At 37.5% G+C, this 22,211-nt stretch overlaps 3 protein-coding genes and 3 pseudogenes across 3 annotated transcripts; 1 reads left to right on the top strand and 5 right to left on the bottom strand.

Moving 5' to 3' along the window:
- Positions 1-2,265: 2,265 nt before the first annotated feature.
- On the bottom strand, positions 2,266-6,621 carry LOC114750218 (serine/threonine-protein kinase CDG1-like; annotated as a pseudogene).
- A 1,292-nt stretch (positions 6,622-7,913) lies between these two features.
- On the bottom strand, positions 7,914-9,687 carry LOC114750213 (pentatricopeptide repeat-containing protein At1g43980, mitochondrial-like). The gene is made up of 2 exons (XM_028938765.1): positions 9,604-9,687; positions 7,914-9,521 (listed from the first exon to the last, which is right to left on the bottom strand). The coding sequence occupies exon 2, from the start codon at positions 9,478-9,480 to the stop codon at positions 8,764-8,766; it is 717 nt and encodes a 238-aa protein (XP_028794598.1). The 5' UTR covers positions 9,481-9,521; positions 9,604-9,687; the 3' UTR covers positions 7,914-8,763.
- Positions 9,629-10,557, bottom strand: LOC114750214 (pentatricopeptide repeat-containing protein At1g43980, mitochondrial-like). The gene is made up of 2 exons (XM_028938766.1): positions 9,858-10,557; positions 9,629-9,763 (listed from the first exon to the last, which is right to left on the bottom strand). The coding sequence occupies exons 1-2, from the start codon at positions 10,330-10,332 to the stop codon at positions 9,696-9,698; spliced, it is 543 nt and encodes a 180-aa protein (XP_028794599.1). The 5' UTR covers positions 10,333-10,557; the 3' UTR covers positions 9,629-9,695.
- Positions 10,558-13,240: 2,683 nt separating this feature from the next.
- Positions 13,241-15,039, top strand: LOC114750221 (uncharacterized). Its single transcript, XM_028938776.1, has 2 exons — positions 13,241-14,073; positions 14,646-15,039. The coding sequence occupies exons 1-2, from the start codon at positions 13,304-13,306 to the stop codon at positions 14,710-14,712; spliced, it is 837 nt and encodes a 278-aa protein (XP_028794609.1). The 5' UTR covers positions 13,241-13,303; the 3' UTR covers positions 14,713-15,039.
- A 1,637-nt stretch (positions 15,040-16,676) lies between these two features.
- On the bottom strand, positions 16,677-18,644 carry LOC114750217 (protein DMR6-LIKE OXYGENASE 2-like; annotated as a pseudogene).
- Positions 18,645-20,289: 1,645 nt separating this feature from the next.
- On the bottom strand, positions 20,290-21,689 carry LOC114750216 (flavanone 3-dioxygenase 3-like; annotated as a pseudogene).
- Positions 21,690-22,211: the final 522 nt, after the last annotated feature.

The following is a 22,211-nucleotide window of genomic DNA, read 5'->3' as shown; positions in this document are numbered from 1 at the left end:
AAGGAGAAATGACACCTGGATTTTTTAAAGGAATTATGAACACTTCAAACAATTAATAACATTATAGTTGTCAATTCTAAAAGAGCCATTATTTCCATGGATTTTTTTTTTTTTGAGAGGTCGACATGAAATTGAGACTCCCTCAGAATTCCTCGTTTCCCCAGACATGCCTATGTCATCAAACTGATCATATTGCCCTCCTCTCTGTCTGGTGGCAAAATGTCAAGACCGAGGAATTCTGACGGTGACAAAACGCAAGTAGAACATAGTGTCACATCCTCAGTAATATAAATAGTAATAATTTCAAGAAATATTAATGATGATTTAATTATTTTCGAAAATTTATAAAATTACGACTACCTCCTGTCTTAACAATAAATCTTATATCTAGAACAGAAGGTAATACTACCTTCTGTCACTAATATAAGGCCTTATTTATTTTTATTTTGATTTTTAATATAAAATTTTAATTTACTTTATTTTTTATATTTATTAATTTATTTTTAAGATATTCTTTCTAATAATAGTAGTTCTAGTTAATAAATTTGATTAGTAAGGATACTTTAAGAGAGACAAACTTATTTATTATAAATAATTAGTTTAACTTTTTTTTTTAATTTACTCAAATTAATCAATTAATTCTTATATTTAGGATCGGAAATAGTGTTAGTTATTGCAATTACTTGCAAACTCGTAACCGTTATTTTCTCCTCCAGTTCATAGGACTCGCATGGCAGAAGTCAATTGGAAGTTGCTAAATACTATAGATTATTAAATCCAAATCCAACTAGTATAATCGGAACAAGGGGGCTCAATTTCCACACATCACTTTCTTTCGCTAATGAAGACAATGTCACTCCAAAAAGAGATGTGCGTTGAATTAATGGTTGAGTTGCTTTCACAAAAGATTCCATCACATATTTATAACTATTGGATGCCCCTTTCAACCCACCCAACATTAACAATTCAAGCCCCCAAACAGTTTTCCTCATTTGTAATTAATTGGTGCCCTCCCTCTGGCTATTTCTTAAAAAAGAAACCATTCTGTGACTGTAGAAAACAGGGACCAATAGATCAGAACCAAAAGAAGTCACGATAGCAAGAAATTAAAAAGGAAGGTCATTGGAGCGCGAAAACAAAGCAGTGTTTTGGAGTGGTTGGGAAAGGCAAAAGTGGAGGAGCAACCCAAAGAAACAATGATAAGGATCTCAATCTTTCTTGCTCCCCACATTTGGGAGGAGAAGACTTTGCAGCATTCAACCAATCTCACAAATTCAGTTTGTTCCACATAAAATCCCCTTCAGCTTACTTGATAACAGTACGTATGTGTGTATCCTGTCACCTCATGAACTGTGTTTTTGGATAGAAATATTGGTACTGATTGATTGGGTATCAGCAAACGCAATAAACTGCGTGTAGGGATCTTCTTCTTTCCATTTTCAAGACTTGATTAATTGTGTGGTAAAAGGGGAACACGATAAAAGGGAAGAGATTGCCACGCACTTTTAATGGTTCAACCCATTAATCCATATTCTGTCTCCATCTTCAGATAGATTTTCTGCAATTGTAATCATTCCTTCTCTGATCTATCTATCACCAACTAACGGCGACCACTGTTGTTTGGTCTAATTTCACAGTGAGTATAAGCTAAGATGAACAAATATTTATCGGGCAATAATCACAAGCAGTAGAAGAGTAATAATAATCATCATCATTTTTTGAATTGTTCTGTTTGGAAATTATTTACATAGTAGAAGAAATTTAATGAAGTCTTCATTTTGCTATAACATGGTACCCACACACATATATAGTTTTGTTTATAGCATGCATTTGTTAGAATCTGAACATTTCTACTTGTATGAGAAAATGAATCATTTCAAAGTTGAAACAAATTCTGATAATTCAAATCATCTGAAATTCAAATAACTCATCACTGTAAACTGTAAAGTAAGGTCTCTTCAAAGTTAAACAAACTATGTTCAAAATATTAATGATATAAATAAATAATTTGTGCAACAAGAATTTGCTCGAAATGATTTATTGTAATAAATTGAGACAGTTCACATATCATTCCATTCATTATCAAGGACTTTCTGCATAACTGTAGTTTCAAGCCCTATGTAAACTCGATCCCTTGTCCAAAATTGGGATAAGGCGAAATAGATTGTAAAAACGAGAAACAAAATATTAATATAATCGTAATGTGCTCCTTACAAGTCAACCTGAAGTGGAACTGATCCTCCCCTTTGGACACAAACCTTTTCTTCATTGATAGTAATTAGGCACGAACTGATCCTCCAAGGCATGGAAGTGATCATTTTGTCCTTCAAGAAGGCGAACAACCTGAAGTGACAAGCTATTCATTGGTATGGAACATCGTATAAAGAGAAATGGAAGCAGTAAAAGCAGACACTTGGATAGAAATACTGCAGTATCTGGTGAGACGCCAAGGATGGCAGTTATTTCTCTGTAAAATTCTCTGTTTATGTACTTAAGGTCCCAGTTATCTTTAAGTGGTATAGAAATGTGTTTAGTACTATAATAATGACAACTTAAAATCATTTCAGATTTCCAAAATGTTTGGTGCCTCTGGCCAGAATTTCATGCACACATCTTAATTGAGGTGCGTATACAATCATAGAGACGCTCAGTCATTTTAGATTCTAATGTTTATCAACTGGAGAAACACGAGATCTTACGAAACTGACAAATCACATTGACGGATTCTACACGAGACTATACAAAATTGAAATCTGTAGCAATGAATTTTCAGTTACCTCTGCCATTGATGGTCGCATCTCAGGCTTTCTTTGCACACAGAAGTATGCTGCTTTTGCCATAAGGTATAGTTCATATGTATCATATGACTCCCCAAGACGCGGGTCAATAAGTTCTGGTAAAGCCAACTTCTCAATCAATGACTCAGCCTGAAATTTCCACGTATTATAATTCCATCAAGGTCATTAGTTTGTAAAGTAAGAAAAGAGCAGGACTGTGGCACATGTTTAGAAAAGGCTGAACTGCAATTAACTGCTTCCAGCCTTTACCATTTGGGCATATATCACCTTATATACTGTAGTTCTATTTTTGGCAGGTGACCTCTTCTTATAAATTTTATAATTATGATCATCTGAAGACATAAATGATAGATTTACATACCCATTGACGGAAAGATGGTTGTTCAGGATTACTGGACATGCCCACCTTGCGTCCTGAGATTAATTGTAACAGAACAACGCCATAAGCATACACATCTGTCCCCACAGAAACAACGCCATCTTCAGCATACTCAGGAGCAAGGTATCTACATAAACGAAAAGTATGTTCATGATTGCTGATTTATGAACTTGGAATAGAAAAATATATGATTTGACCTGATGGCAATGTGAACTTTACACTAATGTGACTATCTAAAAAAAATGGGGGCCTCACCCTGAAGTGCCCACTATCCTCGTTTGCATAGTCTCATCGCTACCAGTCTTCCATTTGGCAAGGCCAAAGTCACCTAGCTGCAATTCAAGTTTTACGATAAACACTAGATGATCTATTCTTCTGGAGAAGTGGATGAAAATAGAATAAAAAGTTACCGAAAAAGAGAACAAAATTTTACCATGGGAACAAAATCATGAGTAAGAAGTATATTGCTAGGCCTCATATCTCGATGAATAATGGGGCTCCCACGGCATTCTTCATGGAGAAAGCGCAATCCTTTTGCAGTTCCAATAGCAATAGCATATCTTTGGGGCCACTCAAGAACTGTCGCATCTTTATCTGCAAAATTGTTTTCTTGATTCTCAGGTTATAAATCTTCAAGTGGAGATACAGTCGTGCAAGGGTTAGAAAGACAAATGATACAGCCAACAAACACCTACATACTCACCAAATAAATGCCAGTAAAGCGACTTGTTGCAAATATATTCATATACCAAAATATTTTGCCTTTCTTTGCAACAGTACCCCAGCAGCATCACTATATTCTTGTGTCGAGCAAAACTTAAGACATAAACCTCAGAATGAAATTCAGAAAAACCCTGGGTACTTTCTTCTTTTCTTACCTTTGCAGCAATTTGCTGTCCATCTCCGAGAGTACCCTTGTATACGTGACCATAACCACCTTCACCCAGTAAGTTATCCTTTGAAAAATCATTTGTTGCAACCTGTATATCAGAATAGCTGAACCTCGTCGACTCCTTAGTATATAATTCAGTCCTCATCCCACAGCCAGCACAAAGAATTGGTGCATCTGAAGGTTTTGATATAAAGCCATATTTGTTTTGCTTTTGGACAATCTGAGAAGTAAGGGGACCTGGCAAACAATTGGATTGTTATTCATCTCAATCTGAAGTTCGATCATTTTGTCTTGTATAGTTTTAAGTAGTGGCTCAAAGAAGAAAGAACAGGAAGGTCATTTTGTATTATGAGCTCAATCATCTCAGAAAAGTCTGTAATAAAGGTTCAGTTGCCAACATAGTGAATCGTAGATGGTACTGCTGCAAGAAATGCTTATGCACAGAAAGCATATAAATGATATGACAAGATAAAAAATGTTAGACAGGCTCCAAACCTGATTTAGCAGATGACCCAGGATCTGATGAGAAGAATTGTTCACGTGATGCAAATGAGTGCTTTGTACCATTGCTAACTGTCCCTGTGTTGTCAGAAGAAACCATGGATGAGGGACAGCTTTTGAAAGAGGAAACAGAATGCCCGATGTCTGCAACACTTTGACAATCCGATAGAGAAACAAATTTAGACAAAGAATAAGCAAGCTTGTTTTCTGTGACATCTGTTTCAAGTGATTGATGAGATCTCCAGATTTCCACAAACAAGTCATCTTTAATCAATGCAACTTTGCATGGTATCTTGTTAAGGAATCTCGAGTCCCGTCGAAGGTGCCTGTTTCAATTTTCCAGTTACACCTGTAATCAGTACAAGAAAACAACCAGAACAACAGAGTATTCTTAGGGATAGCTTTACATGATTATTCAGAGTCCATCCAGCTCACCCCACAAATGTGAGATTGAGGCTTGTTACTGTAGTTTTTGATAAAGATGATGTTATGAGCCAGAATTTATCTATTTCCACGGTTTTGGAAGAGATGGATGCGATTTCAGGCTTGTACAAAATCATCTTCTCTGGGAACTAACATATTGAACAAAGAATTTTAGAAATATTAAAGGAAAAAGGTGTTATGAAGCTCCGCAGGGAACAGCTTCCATATAACTGACTACTGAAGACTATAACAGAAACCAATAATTTTCGCCGTTTCGTTTTGTCTACAAAATTATACGATAGCTTAATTAAGTGTTGATGTGCATTCTTTGTAAGGATTGCCATCAAGGTCATTTCTGTGGAGTTTCCATAACGGAAAAGGCATTAGTTTTCTCACAGAGCAATTGGTGACTGCTAAATATGCCCGCTGCCACGTTATGCCTAAACACAATTAACAAGCAATTTCAGAAACCATAAACATTCTCCAAAAGAAAGAGGCAATGTCCTCTGTAGTCAATCATAGATCTCATCTGGCAAAGTATAAATGTCATTTTCGAGTGTAGAGAAAGTAATACCTATCAAGTACAATCCAAGCTGCATTATAGCATGCAACCTCCTGCAATATAACCTGTCTGATCGGAAAACCTGCAGTGACTTTGACTTCGATGCTGATCTGGGGATAAGTTTAAAAGAATAAAGAAACAAACTTAGATTCTAACATAAGAATGTAATTAAACATGCAGTAATTATGAGGAAAATAACACATTAAAGTTTAGTACCCCTGCATTTTCCCAATCTTCATACATCGGCAAAAGCATATTTGCATATGAATCAAGTTTCTTGCCAACCACTTCATCCATTGCACGAAAATTCGTGCCACCAAAAGACTCAGGGCATGGTAATGTCTGGTACCCCACTGTTAATCCCAAAAAAGGCAACAGAAGAGTGACATGGTTAGTGGACCACAAGCTAAAGAAAAAATTATGCAAGTGACCTTTCTTCAGTACTTATACTCACAAAGATCATAAACTGTAAAAAGAAAACAAGCGAGAAAAAAAAATCATGATGGTTTGTTGTTAATAATGATAGAATAAAATCTTAATGTCAAGTCGCAGTCATAAGTATCAAAACTTATCCTTACATAATAAAATTTTGCTTTATCAGAACCAATCAGATAACCATGGAATCTTGATAAATTTCTAGAAAATGCAACACACATATAGAGTCTTCAACTCGTCATAGCACAGAATCAAAATGCTGAAACATCTTATCTATACAATCCGGTATAAACATTACAAATTCTTTTGGCAGGGCAGTAATTAGTGTGCATGTGAAATAAAAGTTGTCAGCCAAGATGGGGCAAAAAAAGGGACCGAGCAGAATTAAAAGATTGCAACGGCATCGGTAGTACCCTCAAGGATATCCATTGGCACAATTCGTGTATTACTTACTGGGGTGTGGCACTTTATGCAAGACGCCGAGCACTAACAATTTGTAACCTGCATATAGAATGCCACTGCTACTTCGTACGTGATCAAGAATGGACTTGATCTCATGCTCACTGCTATCTTTAGTAGCATCACATGCGAGGATGACATGAGACGTTGGAGGAGGGCTATCCATTGAGAGAACCAACAAATGAGTCTTCAAAGAAAAAACATGTTTTTGCTCCAAATTATTTTAGTTTCACGCCTTTGATGAGAGGACCAAGTCTGAAGCTTGTAGTTTTGATCACAGTTAAGGTGTTGTGGAATTGCAAAGAAGCTTCCTCTTCCCTTATCCGAATTCCTATACCGACGACAAAGGTTCGACCAATACAAGAATAATATTCTGTGGGATATTCTCTAAAAGGAAAAAAAAAAAAATGGCGGGAGATTTGCCGTCTTCAACAGTGATAATAGGAAGAGTATGGGGAACTTGACGACGAAGATGGTTTCGAGACCTGACATGCCTCCTGAGATCCTAGATTCTCTTATTTTCCAATTGTCAACACTAAAACTAATCATTTTCAATTAACCGTTACTCCCGCGCAAGCTCCCATTCACGCCTCTCTGTTTCTGTGATGCCGTCTAAAATGCCACACAGCCGCTGAAGTCTGAACTGAATTTTCATCAAGAAAATGTATTAAAAAAATATAGCCCAAAAAAAAAAAGGGGAATAGGTTCAACCGAATCTTGAAATATTTACGTAATTTAATGGAATTGACACCCTAAATTCTGATAGGACATGTTGGGAATATCCATGACACACATTATTCCTACCGTTATACTTTACGGACGTGGCAAGATTTTAATATTTATGTAATTAAAAAAAAGCCGAAAATCAAATCAAATCAATTGATAAGTTAGCCACCATTAGCGCGTACACATATAATGTGTTTTCTAAATTTGAGAAGTATGTCAAAACTTCTATTACAGAGTAAAAAGATTGTCGTTTGAAAATAAAATTACGACTAGTTTGAAATTGCAATTGGTCATTTGGAGTTTTAAAATAACTTTTCAATTATAACTTACAAAATATAATGTAAGAATGTAAGAAAAGTTTGATCTCAATTTACACAAATATGCTTATAGTAAGCAACTCTAAACAAGTACATAATGTATTGAATTATCATTGAGATATAATATTTAAATAAAGTTAATATATAATATTTATGTATGGGCAAAATATGAGTAGGCAGAGGAAGAAAAACCTAAAAAATATGCTATGACAAGTTTAAGTCACGCTAAAGACTTTAGATTTCAAGCGTCCTAGACCATTACAATTGAATCCAAAATCTGTCCATTCGCAACACGCGCGACCAGAACAAACCATCCGGTTGGTGAGTTGGCACGAAAAAGAAACGACTCTAACAGAGATTTAGTTCACTCTCCATTTTCTTTAGCAGCATGACCATTGACGAATAGAATGACCACGTGTTCTGAAACGGCACAACGGCTCGTTCTTCCTTTCGAACTCAGCACCAAACTGAACGGTAAACAATCTTAGTGTCCCCTGAAGAGGGTATTAAAACTATTACATAAGCATCGAGATCGATCATAGATTTTCAAATCTGTTTTGTTTGTCCTCAATGACACGTAAGCCCGATAGAGCTTAATAATGAACTCTCTGGCTAGCCATTTTCAACCCCAAGTAATGATTGCAAAAAGTAAAAAATAAAAAAGCCTGTAAAAGACAGACTTAATGAAGAAATTAATATGGCTACTTGACTGTCCTCGTCTTTGTGCGCGCTGATTTGATGTCAAACTGTGCCTTAGCTTAGGCGGTTTCGTGATCTGAGGAGCAAAATGTAGATGATTTGCAACCCAGTAATGCCCGAGGTGTATCGCCACATTCAGCAAATGGCACTATAAATGAAGCACATGTAATGGATGACGAGCTTTTGATTGAGAAGGCCGGCTTTTGTTAAGGTTCTCCACTTTCCCAGTAACCAGGTTGCCAGTGCAGAACTCGCAAGTCACAGGCACTAGACTAATCAAAGATTGGCCTAATTTAGAAAATCTTTTACTGAATTTAAGAGCAGTAAACCATGTATCCTGTATAGCGTATAGCTTCAACGCTTGATTTTTCGGTCTAGATACCAGTAAATGACGTCCTGAGATCATAATGTGAAGGGATTTTATCTAACTGCACCAGCCACGCATATTATAACTTCTCTGTCTCAACCATTACCGAGCAACAAACAATCTCAGGTGATCACTCTTTTCCAGCCCACCATCAATATTCATCGCGGATAGCAACAACTTTTACTTTCTTTTATCAAAACATTTTTCAGGCATAACCTTCAGTTTCCATCTCCCACTGCAGTAACTCTAATACAAGATAAAGATCTTTCCCTCCATACTGATGTAATTTATTTGCCTCAAAAGAGAACACGTGATTTTTTATCCCAATAAAACTGCATCCTGCGAACTCCTTGGCGCCTTTATGTTCCACTGCCTTTCTCACTCGAACCATGCTCTCCCACTTGCCCCTCATTTGATATACCTGAGCCAAGACCAAGTAAGGTAAGGATGATTGTGGTTCCATCTCCATTATTTTCTTTGCTACCCTTTCAGTAAATACCAGGTCTTCATGTATTGTGCATGTAGAGAGGATTGACTTCCAAATAAGAGCAGTTCTGTATGGCATTGTTTCAATAATATCAATAGCCTCCTTCAGCCTACCAGCACGACACAACAACTCCACCGCAATAGCATAATGTTGTTCCCCTGGTTTAACCCCAAATTCCTTCTCCATGGAGCATAATATTTGAATTCCTTCATCAACCAAACTTCCATAGTTGCATGCAAGTAAGATTGCAGCTAGAGTTATTCGATCTGGGGGTATACCTTCGCTAATTAATTCGTTGAAAAGGTCCATAGCCAAAGACACTTTACCATTGTAGGTTAGACCCATCAATATGGTGTTCCAGGATATCAAATCTCTTCTTCTTATTTCATTGAAGATATCCAAGGCATCATAAATAAATCCCAATTTTGCATACATTTCAACAAGTGAATTGGAAACTATTGCATCTGACTCAAAACCTAATTTCAGAACCAAAGAATGGATTTGATTGCCCAGTTCTACTTGTAACATACTGGAAAGACAACTCAGAAGACAACTAACCATGTATTCAGTAGGCCGAAGATCCTTCCTCAAGGTCAGCACAAAAAGTCCTAATGCCTCTTCTCCTAAACCATGTCTAGCATAGCTTGAAATCATGGAACTGCATAGAGCTGGGTCCCATTGATATTGTTCTCTAAAAAGCTGTACGGAATCCTCCAATCTGTTGTATTTGGAAAGGAGGTCAATAGCTGCACTTGATACAATGCTATTACAAACGAATCCCACCTTGAAACAGAAAGCAAAAATTTGCTTACCCTGTTCTAAATCTTGCAGGTTAGAACACACACTAATCAGTATTGAAGACGTAAACTCGTCAGGGAACAACTCTTTGCTTCTCATACGATGGAACTGCTCTAATGCCAGTTCTTGATGTCCTGCATTATGGCAGGCCCAGATCAAAGAATTCCAAGATATAATATCCAACTGCTTCATGGTCGAAATCACACCAAAAGAATAATCAACAAGACCAAAATTCCCGTACATATTTATTAAAGAATTCCCAAGTACCAAATTTGAGAAATTCATCCCACTTCTGATCAACCTTCCATGAATTTGCTTACCCTGACAGGGACTTGACACAAGTGACACCATGATAGTGTAAGTGAATACACTTGGCCTCGTGCCAATATTTTGCATTTCAAGGAAAATTTGAAAAGCTTGATCACCAAACCCATAAGAAGAATAACCTGAAATCATCGTGTTCCAACTGACCACATCTCTCACAGGCATTTCATCAAACAAACGCCTGGCCTTCTCAAGATGACCACTTCGAAGCAACCCTTTTAAGCAGACATTCCAGGATGTAGAGTTCTTATAACTAATATCACCAAACGTTTTCAAGACATCACTTACCCCACCAAACTCGGAGTATAGATCGAGACAGCGATTACCCAAATAGGTGTAGACATTGAAACCCAATTTTATCAGCTGGGCATGGATAACTTTGTTCAATTTTAGAGACTTGTCGGATAAGCATAGTCTAAAAGAGCAGAAAACCAAGAGACTGAATTTTGAGGACTTTGTCCTTGCTTTAAATATGAGTACATGCATATGCTATGAGACGGAAGGCGATTAAACGCCGAACTTCAGATAAAACATAATGCATTACATTCTTGAAGGGACATTCCTGGAATTTCTATTGTTGCAACTCCGTTGCTCATAGGTTTCGAATACTAGGAAGATAGATCGTATTCTGTAGCAGATCAGTGTTTGTGGGCACCGTTCCCACTGTCATCGTCGCGTCCGCAAGCGGGAATAGACAGTAGGTGGTTAATCTTAATCCGGGCGCTTCTAGGTGCGGCGAGGGAACACAATATTATTTTCCAAAATTTATTTGAAGTAAAATATTTTGTTTTTAATGATATTTACTGTATAAGATTTTAAAAGTAGAAATTGACAAGAAAAATCTGATGGGCTCGGTAAATTAAATAGAAGAAGTGAAATATCTTATTTATTTTTTTGTGAATAAATATCTTATTTAATATTTGTTTGATTGCTATCTTATTTAATATTTGTTTGATTGCTATCTTATTTAATATTTGCACAACTAAGTGAGTCCAGAGTCCCACTCTTTTATGTATTGGTATAGGTAGTCGGCGAAAGATGATACTGATGTTAATAAATATTTTTATTAATTTTTTAATAAAATTTTTGTTAATGAATGTTAGCTGAATATAATATATCTTAATCTTACCGATGCTGAGATCTCACGGAAATTGATTAAATTAAGAATAAAGAAACTGACACCATAACCCAAAGTTAAGCTGGAAAAATATTATTCTTTATTTTAAAGAAGATTAAAAGTGTAATTTTATATATGACCTTATTTCTCAGATGCACCTATCACCTAATTTTTTAGTGGTGTAATTTTACTAATGATTTTTTTATGCAATTTTATATGCACTTAAAAAATAAAATGAAGAATAAAATTAAAGCGGGGAAAAAAATAATCAAGCTAACAAATCTAGTTTTGTAAGGGGAAGCAACAAATGTCGTTCCCGGCATTTATGATGAGAAATGAGATGCAGACAAAGCAGCGGTTGGAGGTATGCGTGAGGGGCATAATTGTGCAACGCGTGGGCAGTATAATTTTCTTAATCTGACGTGAGAAATTTTGAAGACAACGCTGACTTTGTGCACTTGGGGTTTAAAGCATCGAGGCCGTGCATGACTTTCTACAACTGTTTGTTGGGTATCATATTTGTGGACAGCAATTTGTTTTCCATGACTTGCCAAAGCAAGCGTGTTAAAGATCTTCTCTTTCCGGTTCCATTAAGAAGTCTGGTTGGAATGTTCACGCTACCCCCTTCTAGAAAGCAAGGAGGAAATTTGCAAAACAAAACAAAACTTGCATTTCAATCCTCAGCACAGTGCAGTTACTCGTTAGAGTATTACATGAATCAAGCACCAAGCATAACCACAAAAGTAGATGGCTATAACTATGAGTACAAGTGCCTAACGTATCAAGAGCGTTTGATTTTGACGGGGATGTTGAGTAGGACAGAATCAACGTGATTTGATGGGTACTGCTGAGGTGGAAAATCAAAGCATCACGAGTAGTAATGGAACCCCACTCAACTAATTACCGCTATTAATTAATTAGTGCCTTCTGCCTTCCCTCTTTGGCTCTTCTCTCACTCCTACTCTTTTTCATTCTACTTTTCATTATGCGTACAGCAGTTGCTCGGAGAGGCACAGATCTTATAAAGTATGCTCTGTTTCACAATATTTGTTGCTCAATAATCCGGCCGCCTCCCTCAAAATATTACGCCGATGACAGCACCTTAACTAATGCTGTTAGTCATTTATTTAAGAATGCAAAACTTAAAGCTGACTTCAAGATCCATTGAGAAGCACCCAAATGGTGTTTTTTTAGAAGCAAAGGACCCTCAAACGCGTCGTTTGATTTTGTATTTTAAGGCCAAAGTTTGTCAAGGATTGGAGCACAATTAACTGGGACTGCGAGAGACTGATTTTCACATTTACCAACCAAAACTACCCCTATGGATCAGTGTGCCACTTTGTATAGGCTTTAGAGCTTCTTGGTTACTCTACAGCTCAAAATTGAGGATTGAAAAAACACTCATTTTGTATTAAATTAGTAATTCCCAACAACCACATCAGTATCATGGGATGTGCTGGTTGCTTGGGGGGACATCCAATATGATTAGTCATGATCAACACAATGATAATAAATGAAAGGCAAAGACGAGAATGATGGCTTTATGATCCACTTCTCGCCACTTGGTGCGGCACCTGACGTGGGGCTTTTGATGCCCTTCTAATCATTCCTGGTGCCCCTCTCCATTATCTGAACCTTTTGATTCTTATAAGGCTTCAACAAATATATGAAATATATTTATGTCCAAGTGTGAACATTTGAGGTGGAAATATTTTGAACTTGAAGACAGGAAACGTTGAAGGACCAGGAAAGGGGAAAAAAGAAATACAGGGCTAACAGCCACCGTCTAGAATTCCTTGACTTTTAGGAGCCTCATATCCTCGACCTCAATCATTTGCTTATTAAAATCTTAGTTAACAAGAAATTATCAGTATTGATCACTTTTAAGGCTTACGCCGGTGAAGATATTCGTTTTATTACTCTCCTCCTCTGGTTTCTAGACAGAAGCACGCACAACACACTTTTTATTTTTATTCTTTCTCTGGTCCAAAATTTCCGGGAGAAAAAACAGAAACAGCCATGCTTGATCCAGCAAGACATCAACCCGCAAATTCTAGTCAGTCACCGAACAGAACCGGAAGTAGTATCCATGGTTATGGCAGATGGGAAGATAGAAGGAGCTCTGGTTTCTGGGCTTCAAAACAAGTGGATGACGACGACAACGACTCTGGTATTTGTTCGCCGCCTTTGTGGAAGACGAGCCCAACCAGAAGCCCACAATTTGACAAAAACTACTATCAAAGCCTGTCGCCTTCGTCAAGAACACAAGCCATTGCCAGAGGCCAAAGGGAGCTCATGGAAATGGTTCGGAATATGCCCGAGTCAACCTACGAGCTCACCCTGAAAGATCTGGTGGAGAAGCCCACGCTTCAAGCCGGTGAAGAAAATGAGAAAGAAGAGAAGAATTTAATCAACAAAAACGCCTACAGGAGGGAAGGAAGTGGGAGTAGCAGTGGTAGAAAGGTTGATCAGAAGGCGGCGGCGATGAGAAGTGGAAAGATTCAGAGTGGAGGGTTCTATTTGAAGATGATGATGTTTCCTCCATCTCTGGGATCGACGACGAAGAAGAAGAAGAAGAAGAGCGAGTCATCGGGAAACGAAGGTTCAAAGGCGACTCTGAGACCATCGATATCTGAAGGATCTTTGAAAGGTATTGTGGATAAGGAGTGGTGGAAGAAGAGCCCTTCAGCAGCTTCCGGGGATAGTGAAAGTGGCGCAACCAGTATCAACAGCGGAAGCACTAAAAGCTCAGGCAGCAGTAGCAGCGGCAGCAGCAGAAACAGCAGCAGGTAATTTCGGACCCATTGAAAAAAAACTCCATTGTTTTCTATCGGGTGATTCAGAAATGATCATTAAAAAGCTTTCTTATAACAGAAAGCTAATGTCTTGTGAAACATTTACTGGCCTAAAGCCATCTTTTAACTGAGGAAGTAATTCTGAGAATCCTTTTCATTCTTCGTCCATTAATGATGTAGTCATCTAGTTTTTAAATTTCAGAAAGTTACTAATCGTGGGGGGACTTTAGATCAAAAGAAAAAAAAGGAAACATGAGTGCTTACGAGGATGGAAATTTTGCGTATGGATTCTTAAATTCATGAGAGATTCCGAACTGTTCACAGAGAGTGGTCTTTTCCCCTCGGACTACTTGTGCCTCAAAGTCTAATGGCACAGTGAATTGGTGAGGGTGGATAAAGAGAGGGTCAGTTTAAAGTGGTTGGTAGAGAAAGGAAGGAGAGTTGTTGAGAGAAAAGACTTTGGGAGCTGCAGAGTGATATGTGAAGGCGATTAACATTTAACAAAATTAATTGTAGTTATGAACAGCTAATGATGATTGAGTAACGGGATGGATATAATGATGCAGGAGAGAGAGGAGCGTGGGCAGTTGCTGGTTTCTGATTGGCAAACCCAAAAGGCTAACGCGGAAATAAGGGATATGGCATCCATCAGATGGAAAAGAAGCTCGGCCGTGCCCATACAGACGCAGCAAATTACAAAGTGAACAGTATGCTTTGCTTTTTAATTTCACAAACACAGCCTTAACAAAGCAGTTTTTTCCCCTTAATACATACATACATATATATGTGTGTGTGTGTATATTTATGTATCAGTACTATCTCCTGAAATATGAAGCTCCGAGGTCCAAACAGCAAGTTTTTATGATGAGGAAGCCAACATGCGCGAAACAGAAGTTCGCTCACTTTGTTGATTGATTCCGCGATAAGAATTCTTAACACCGACTTCTCTCTCTGGCCAAATAGACGCCGAGTTTTCTCCCTGTAAAATAACAGCCAGGTCATAATTTTTTTAATGATTGATAACAGAGTCTCTAAGATTATGATTTTGAAAATGAGGTGCATTTGTTAGACTGAAAAAAATGAATGAACGGGTGAACCATCATTTTCCAAATTTTTAAATTGATCGTGAATTAGTGTAATTAGTATATTATAATTTGATTGGTTTTATGATTAAATCAGCTGTGTTTATTTATTCCCCAAATTGTAGTTTTGATAGACACTGGAGAGCAAACATTTATCTTTCGCCTAACTAACATTTGCACTGCTTGCTTAAACAATAAAAGCCTCCACCATCCACATCAAATCGACGGTTTGATGTACCTTTAAAATATATATTTTTTATATATAATTGTGCCTTTAAAATATGGGTTATCGAACACACACTCGCTTGTTCCTCCGTTTATTCATTTTTTGGGCAATTTTGGCCCATTAATTTGTGATGATGCACATGTTTTTTTTCTTTATATTAAGCTGTAAAAAAACTAGTCTCTCACGATGTGACAAACTAATGTTCAAATTTTTGCAGAGAGAGGTGTCCATATTTAATGCCCGACACTGTCTCGAATAGGATTACTTTTAATAGGAGGATACTTATACTTTAACCAAAAAAAAAGTTGTCAAAAGGTTGATCCAATGAGACCAAGCCTTGATGATATTGGAGCATCTCATTCTTTTTTTTCCCCCTAAATACATGTATCATTCTATTATAAATAATTCTATTTGAGATATCATCACGCATTAAATATAAACATCTTTTTCAATAAAAATTTAAATATTGGTTCGCTAACATCTTAATCTTATTGTCTTTTGGTGGGAGGAGGGAAGGTTTTGGGCTTGGCCTAATGGAAGTTAAAAGGCCTGCAAAGAGCCCACAAACCAGAATCTTCATCAGCCTGCCCCAAGACGCATACGCCAAATTCAGCGCCTGATCGCCTGCGGGATCAAGAAGCACATGCATGGGTCGGGGAAAGCTTCCCACGTGGCAACATCTCATCCATCTACAAACTCCATGTCCCCCAGTTTAGATAATCTTAACCCATTTTGACTTTATCGTTAAAAAAATTGTTTTAGACTGCACGCAAATATATAAATTCCACTCTCGCTCTCTTGAATTTATATACTCGTTCTAAATATAAGATCTTTTTTGCAGTAACTTATTTAGGACCGGAAGAGTATGTTGTAATAAACATCTTTGTTTCGTTCCAGTTGAGGAAGCATATCCTTGGGCGTGTGCTCAAGTTGCTAATTTATAACTACTGCATTACTTAATAAGTCATGAGCCTAATTGATGACATATTAATCAAAATCCTTCTTTTGGTCTAATATTAATTAGCGCCATGTATAAATCGTGGCGTGCTCGAATTCTTTTTTTACTGGGTCAAATCAAGTTCGTTAGTTTCGTTCATACAATTAAAAGATTGAATTTTTAAATTCAACTTTGGTGTGAATAGTATGCATCTGCATGTTATTGCTACACATTAAGTATTTCGTCCAACGTGTAGTTTGGATTATAAAGTAGGACACAAATGGTCTGCAAGCGCATAAGTTGAAGATTAATTAGGTAATTAACACACGCCCAGACACAGACAACCAAATGGTTAATGTTTCAAGATCACTCTCATGCATATATGTTATATATGGAAGGGTGCATATATATAACATACAATTAGGACAACGCTAATTGATTCATTCACTAATTATCATGATAATTAATCATACACAACACGGCGCAACAAGGGCGGTGGATATTATTTAATGCAGTGCAATTACTATGCTATACTATGCACACACGCACGCACGCACCAACACACAGAAGTGCGCGTAAGGCCAACAGATTAGACTTTGAGAAGCCTGATTTGGTCAAGAGATGACTGCACATCAATCTCGTCTGCTCCGCTAGCTTCTAAGGACTGCTTATAGGTCATGCCAAGGTATGCTTGTGGATGTTCCTCGTTAACAAATGCTGGTGCTGGACTCAAAAGTTTGTCCAGCGATGGCCCATGAAGTGTGGCCACCGAGATCCTCTGCATTTTGTTGTTGCCAACAACTACCCGGTGAATGTGACTCCTATACTTCCCGTTCGTTAAGACCTGCACGATCAACCATTCATTAATTTACATACATAATGACTCAGCAAATGAGAAGTAAGTTTAGTCTGGATTCGCTTTCACTAACTGGGCATGGTTGAGGAAATTAAAGCATCTATATATATATATATATATATATATATGCACTCGAGGTGATCACCGAGCTGGATGAGGATGGCATGACGGGGAATATAAGCATTAATCCAATCTCCCTTGTGAGACAAATTTGTAAACCTCCATTCACATCTTGCACCAGTGTTACAATGAAGCCAGGATCCGTGTGATCAGGCAAACCGATGCGGCCTTTCGATACATAATTTGGTGGATAAAGGTTCATGGCCGATACATCGAACCCTGTGTTTGGAAAGGGCGAATTAGACAGAGATGACTATTAGTTAGTCATGAATGAATGCATATATGGGATCTTAAAAAATGTTATTTAGACGCGAAAGAAGGTTAATTATTATGAATTAACGTTACGCCCTCTCGTTTTGTCACCTCAAGAAATACTTGGGATTTTGTCATCACCCTCAGAGAAAGAAGGGTTATATATAATTATTTCTCTTACAAGGTACAAACATTGATTCATTACAAACATTGATTCATTATATTAATAAGATATTTACTGGGTTTATTAATTATGATTGTTGTTTACCTGATTTCAAGTTAAATGCCTTCTCTATGTAGCTCTCCTCAAGCCCTAATGTCTTCGATATTGCCTTTGCCAATCCCATTACTACCTTCCTCATTTCCTTGTGGTATCCACCTAAAATGTCACTGCCATGGGAGAACATCCCATTTCAAAAATAAAACCATTCCATTAATCGATAAAACATTTAACGATATATACCATCTGGACAACACGATCGAAAGAAGTTTAAAAAAAAAAAAAAAAGTGTACCTGAAGCTTGATGGGTTGGGAGGAAAATGATACTGGGGGGTGCAATCACCTTTATATATTCCCTATTTTCTCCAGAAGAACAGTTTAGGCCCCACCTAATTCGGTCCGTTGGATCCTTTTACTGTATGTCTCCTCCTCTAACGTAACGTCGTTGGATCAAAGAATTCAGAAATTCCCTTGAAAAGAGTGTCCAACACCTCATCTGGGATTTGATGATTTACCAGCTGCATGCAATATATATCACATATAGAACATTACGTTTCACAACTGAGACATGCATAAATGCGAGTACACAACACACACACGCAGATATATATAGTCGTGCAAAATCATAGAGCCTTGGTGCTGCGTGCATGCGTGATATATACTACGTGAAGAAGCCCATAGTCTTGGCATACTTGGCCAAGGTGTTCTATAGCCAAGGATGCTTGATCAGGATCATTAGAGAAGAGCATGGAGTAATCAACTGTGGGAATCTCATCGTCCACAAGTTTAGCCGAATAAGACTCAGCCTCACCTGTGAGAGAAGACTCATCAGTATAGGGTTTAAGGGATGGTGGTGAAGCTATTTCAGCCATCGGAAACTGAACAAGCCTGAGAAATATCCGAGATATGAAGATATATGATTTTAATTCTAATTTGATGATAAGAGATGCAGGCACAAATTAGTGTGTGTACCTATAAATTTATAGGCGAAGTATCAGAGAAGACCTCAAGTGTTATGGTCATTTTTAATTAGTAATAATATGGTTTATTATACTGTGCAAGTTGTGGTTAATTAGATTATAAGTTCACATTGACGTATATTAGCTGTATACGCATGCAGGGTATACGTAGCTCGCGCATCTCATCAGTTTTCTTTAATTAGGGCAACCTATCCCCTATCGTCCTCCTAGAAGTTTTACTCCCTAATAACGACAAACTGATGTTTGGTGATTAATATTATTATTACATTGCCTCGTAAGATGATGGAAAATTAATGAGACACACTAACACATGTTATTTCAGAAGCGGTACGTGCGTAATGAGGTTGAGCCGTAAGAGAATCAGAGATCACATGCAACAAACCATTAAAAAAGACAAGTTCAACCAATCGAATAAAAGAAAATATAGAATGGAATTGGATCATGACGAGCTTTTTTAGATATGTCAGCAGTGACCGATTCAAGGTGGGTGAAGCGAGGTGCTTGCTAACCCTACGCTTCCAACTTCCTTTTGTACCATTTTCTTTTTTTCATAGTGACTTTTTGCTTGTCAAAATTTTAAAATTAATTTTAAACCCATCTTCTATTTAATTGTCAACATTGCCGGCCCCCTGTTACTTGATTATTTCAACTGAGATTCAGTTTTTTTTTCTTTTTTTTTGGGGGGGGGGTTCCCGCTGGCCCTTATAATGGCGACGACCAATCATTTTGCTTGGCTTTACTAGTCATCACTGACCACTCAAAGCCCCGTGCATATATTTGCACATATATAAATGACTTATTTTTACTGTTTCTGATATTTATTCCAAAGTCTGCATTTTTAATTGATGACAAGGTGATAATTTCAGAGAAAACATCAAAACTTTTCTAATACTACAACGTTATGCCAATATATGTCAGACGACGAAGTGAGAAAAGAATAGTGGTACTACATTTTGGAAAGCTCTTCTAGGTTCTAATAACTAATACTTGGTATTTCAAAATGTTATAGTGATCCAAACGTCAGATAAAGTGAGGAGCCTTGTTGGAGAGATGCAGGTCTTCTTATTCATTCTGCCATTGCCTCCTGCTGCTATGCCTCTCCCTTGGTACAATCTTTGGCTGCCTTTCTCTGCCATTTGAGACGCATGCCCAATGCTAAAGCAGGCAGTCATTATCTTAAATGGCTATGTGAACAGCATTTTGGGAGAAGAGCCATTTTTCTCTGGCGGCTTGGCGATTTTGGTATTACAGAGATATCGATGATGCGTGAGAATGTTAGTTAATTTAGTTACCATAAAATATGAGCTGACAATAGCAGTTTAACCAGAAAGCAAACGCTATTATAGGTTTATAACATAAAATTCATGACAACACAGAACAATACATATGCAAATTCCTCCTTCATTGCATGTCTTCCAAAGCGTAATCTAAGCTGGGCGCATGCATTTGAAGGTCAGTGGCTGAGCGCCAGCTGATTTATTAGCGTGATATAAATAGAACATCGATTAAGCAACAGATGAGGAGACACACACACTCCCTAAGCATTCGGAAGCCTGATTTTATCAAGCGATGATTTCACATCAATCTCATTGTGGCCCTTGGCTTCCAAGGATTGCTTATAGGTCATTCCAAGATATGCCTGTGGGTGATCTTCATCCACAAACTCCCGAGCCGGTGCTACAAACTTGTCTATCGACGGCCCATGCAGCGTCACCACCGTGAACCTTTGCACCTTATTGTTTCCAACAGCAACTCTATGCACGTGACTCTTGTACTTCCCATTAGTCAAGATCTACACACACACACGCGATTAGGGATTCAAGTTAGTTAACAGACGACCAAAAATATCACTTCATTAAAGGGATCAATTAGTTATTTTGGTGGATAAAGTACCTCAAGATGGTCGCCGAGTTGGATGAGAATGGCATGGTGGGGAATACAAACATTGATCCATTTTCCATTGTGAGATAGTATTTGGAGACCTCCATTCACAATTGCACGAGGGTTATGATGAAGCCAGGATCAATATGATCAACGACGCCAAAGTGACTTTTGGATGCGTGGTTTGGTGGATAAAGGTTCATGGCCGACACGTCAAATCCTGATTCCAAGTTAAATGCTTTCTCAATATAATTCTCTTCAAACCCAAGGTCCTGGACATTGCTCTGCTAATCCCACCACTATATTCCTCATCTCCTTATGGTATTCATTCAGAACCCCACTGATATCCATTCACCAATCATGATTGACCCCGTTTCCAAATGGATATATGTAGTTAGACTATCGTTCAGGATGAGAGATAGCTAGAAAGGATACAAAAATTAAATCACGACTGACTTAAATAAATAAATATATTTGTGCATGTACCTAAAGCCAGACGGATTGGAAGGAAAGTGACACTGAGGATGCGTCATCACTTTTAGATATTCCCTGTCTTCTCCATGAGATCTCGAGGAGTGTATGTCCCATTTGATTTGCTCCCCCGGTTCATTTTTCCGATACATTCTTCTCTCATCTAAATTCATCGGATCAAAGAATTCAGACACTCGTTTGAAAAGAGTATCAGCACTCTGTCTGGAATGCCACGATTAACCACCTGCATGCATACAAAAGAATCAAAATTCATATATGTAAGTAAATTAAATAAGTTGAACTACGTGTACTGTGACTTCTTAATTGTAAGGAGAGAAACTAATATCAAATCGGTGTAGGTGTACACACGTAGAAGAAACCGAAGTTGTAGGACGCTTGGCCTAGATGTTCTAGGGCCAAAGATTGTTGAAGAGGGTCATCAGAGAAAAGCAGAGAATAATCAACAGTCGGTATCTCATCGTCAGAAGCAGAATAAGGATTTGAATTTGATGACTGAACTGATGAAGATGGTGTAGATTTAAGGTTGCCCAAATAATCTGCTGAGTAGGGAATTACATTGGCCATGACAAAGAGGAAGCAGGAGAGGGCAGCGCAAGATGAAGAGTATATGCTTAGATAAGGAAAAAGTGCTTTGCATGCAAAATTTGTTGCTGGCCAAACGGCCTATAAATAAGCATTCAGCAAACACAGCTTACTGTGATTGAATAGTTTTTTTGTTAGAGTCAGTTTGCATCTTTCTTCTTCCTTTCCGCCTTCTTTCCGCCTCTTCCTTTCCTAATTATTAGATTAACATATTTCAATAGTTGAGATTTTAAATTTTATAAATATTTATAAAAAATTTTTTAAAATATTTAGTACACTTGCAAACCCTAGAATTAAATTCTAATAGAATTTGTATTTTTTTACAATTTAATATTTTAATACTAGGTTAAAAAGATTTAAATATAAACTATTTGAAGTATTAACCTGAGAGTTAGAAAAAGAAAGAAAAGGAAAGAGGAGGAGAAGGAGAGAAGAGAGGTTCTGAACCGCATGAAAAGAATAGAGGTGAGGCTGTAATCGTATTTGAGTTACGCATACTCGATA

The sequence above is a fragment of the Neltuma alba genome, unplaced genomic scaffold, assembly GCF_004799145.2.
Source record: "Neltuma alba isolate B1F8T4 unplaced genomic scaffold, ASM479914v2 tig00006356_pilon, whole genome shotgun sequence".
NCBI classification, from domain to species: Eukaryota; Viridiplantae; Streptophyta; class Magnoliopsida; order Fabales; family Fabaceae; genus Neltuma; species Neltuma alba.
Note: the sequence above shows the minus strand (reverse complement) of the source record. Positions and strands in the feature narration are given on the sequence as shown.

Coding starts and splice junctions, on each gene's coding strand:
- LOC114750214 (XM_028938766.1), bottom strand. CDS start 10,332: ATGCCTGTGAGAGATGTGGTCAGTTGGAACACGATGATTTCAGGTTAT. Junction 9,764..9,857: donor CCTGCAAGATTTAGAACAGG/GTAAGCAAATTT, acceptor CAAATACAACAG/ATTGGAGGATTCCGTACAGC.
- LOC114750213 (XM_028938765.1), bottom strand. CDS start 9,480: ATGTATGCAAAATTGGGATTTATTTATGATGCCTTGGATATCTTCAAT.
- LOC114750221 (XM_028938776.1), top strand. CDS start 13,304: ATGCTTGATCCAGCAAGACATCAACCCGCAAATTCTAGTCAGTCACCG. Junction 14,074..14,645: donor AGCAGCAGAAACAGCAGCAG/GTAATTTCGGAC, acceptor ATAATGATGCAG/GAGAGAGAGGAGCGTGGGCA.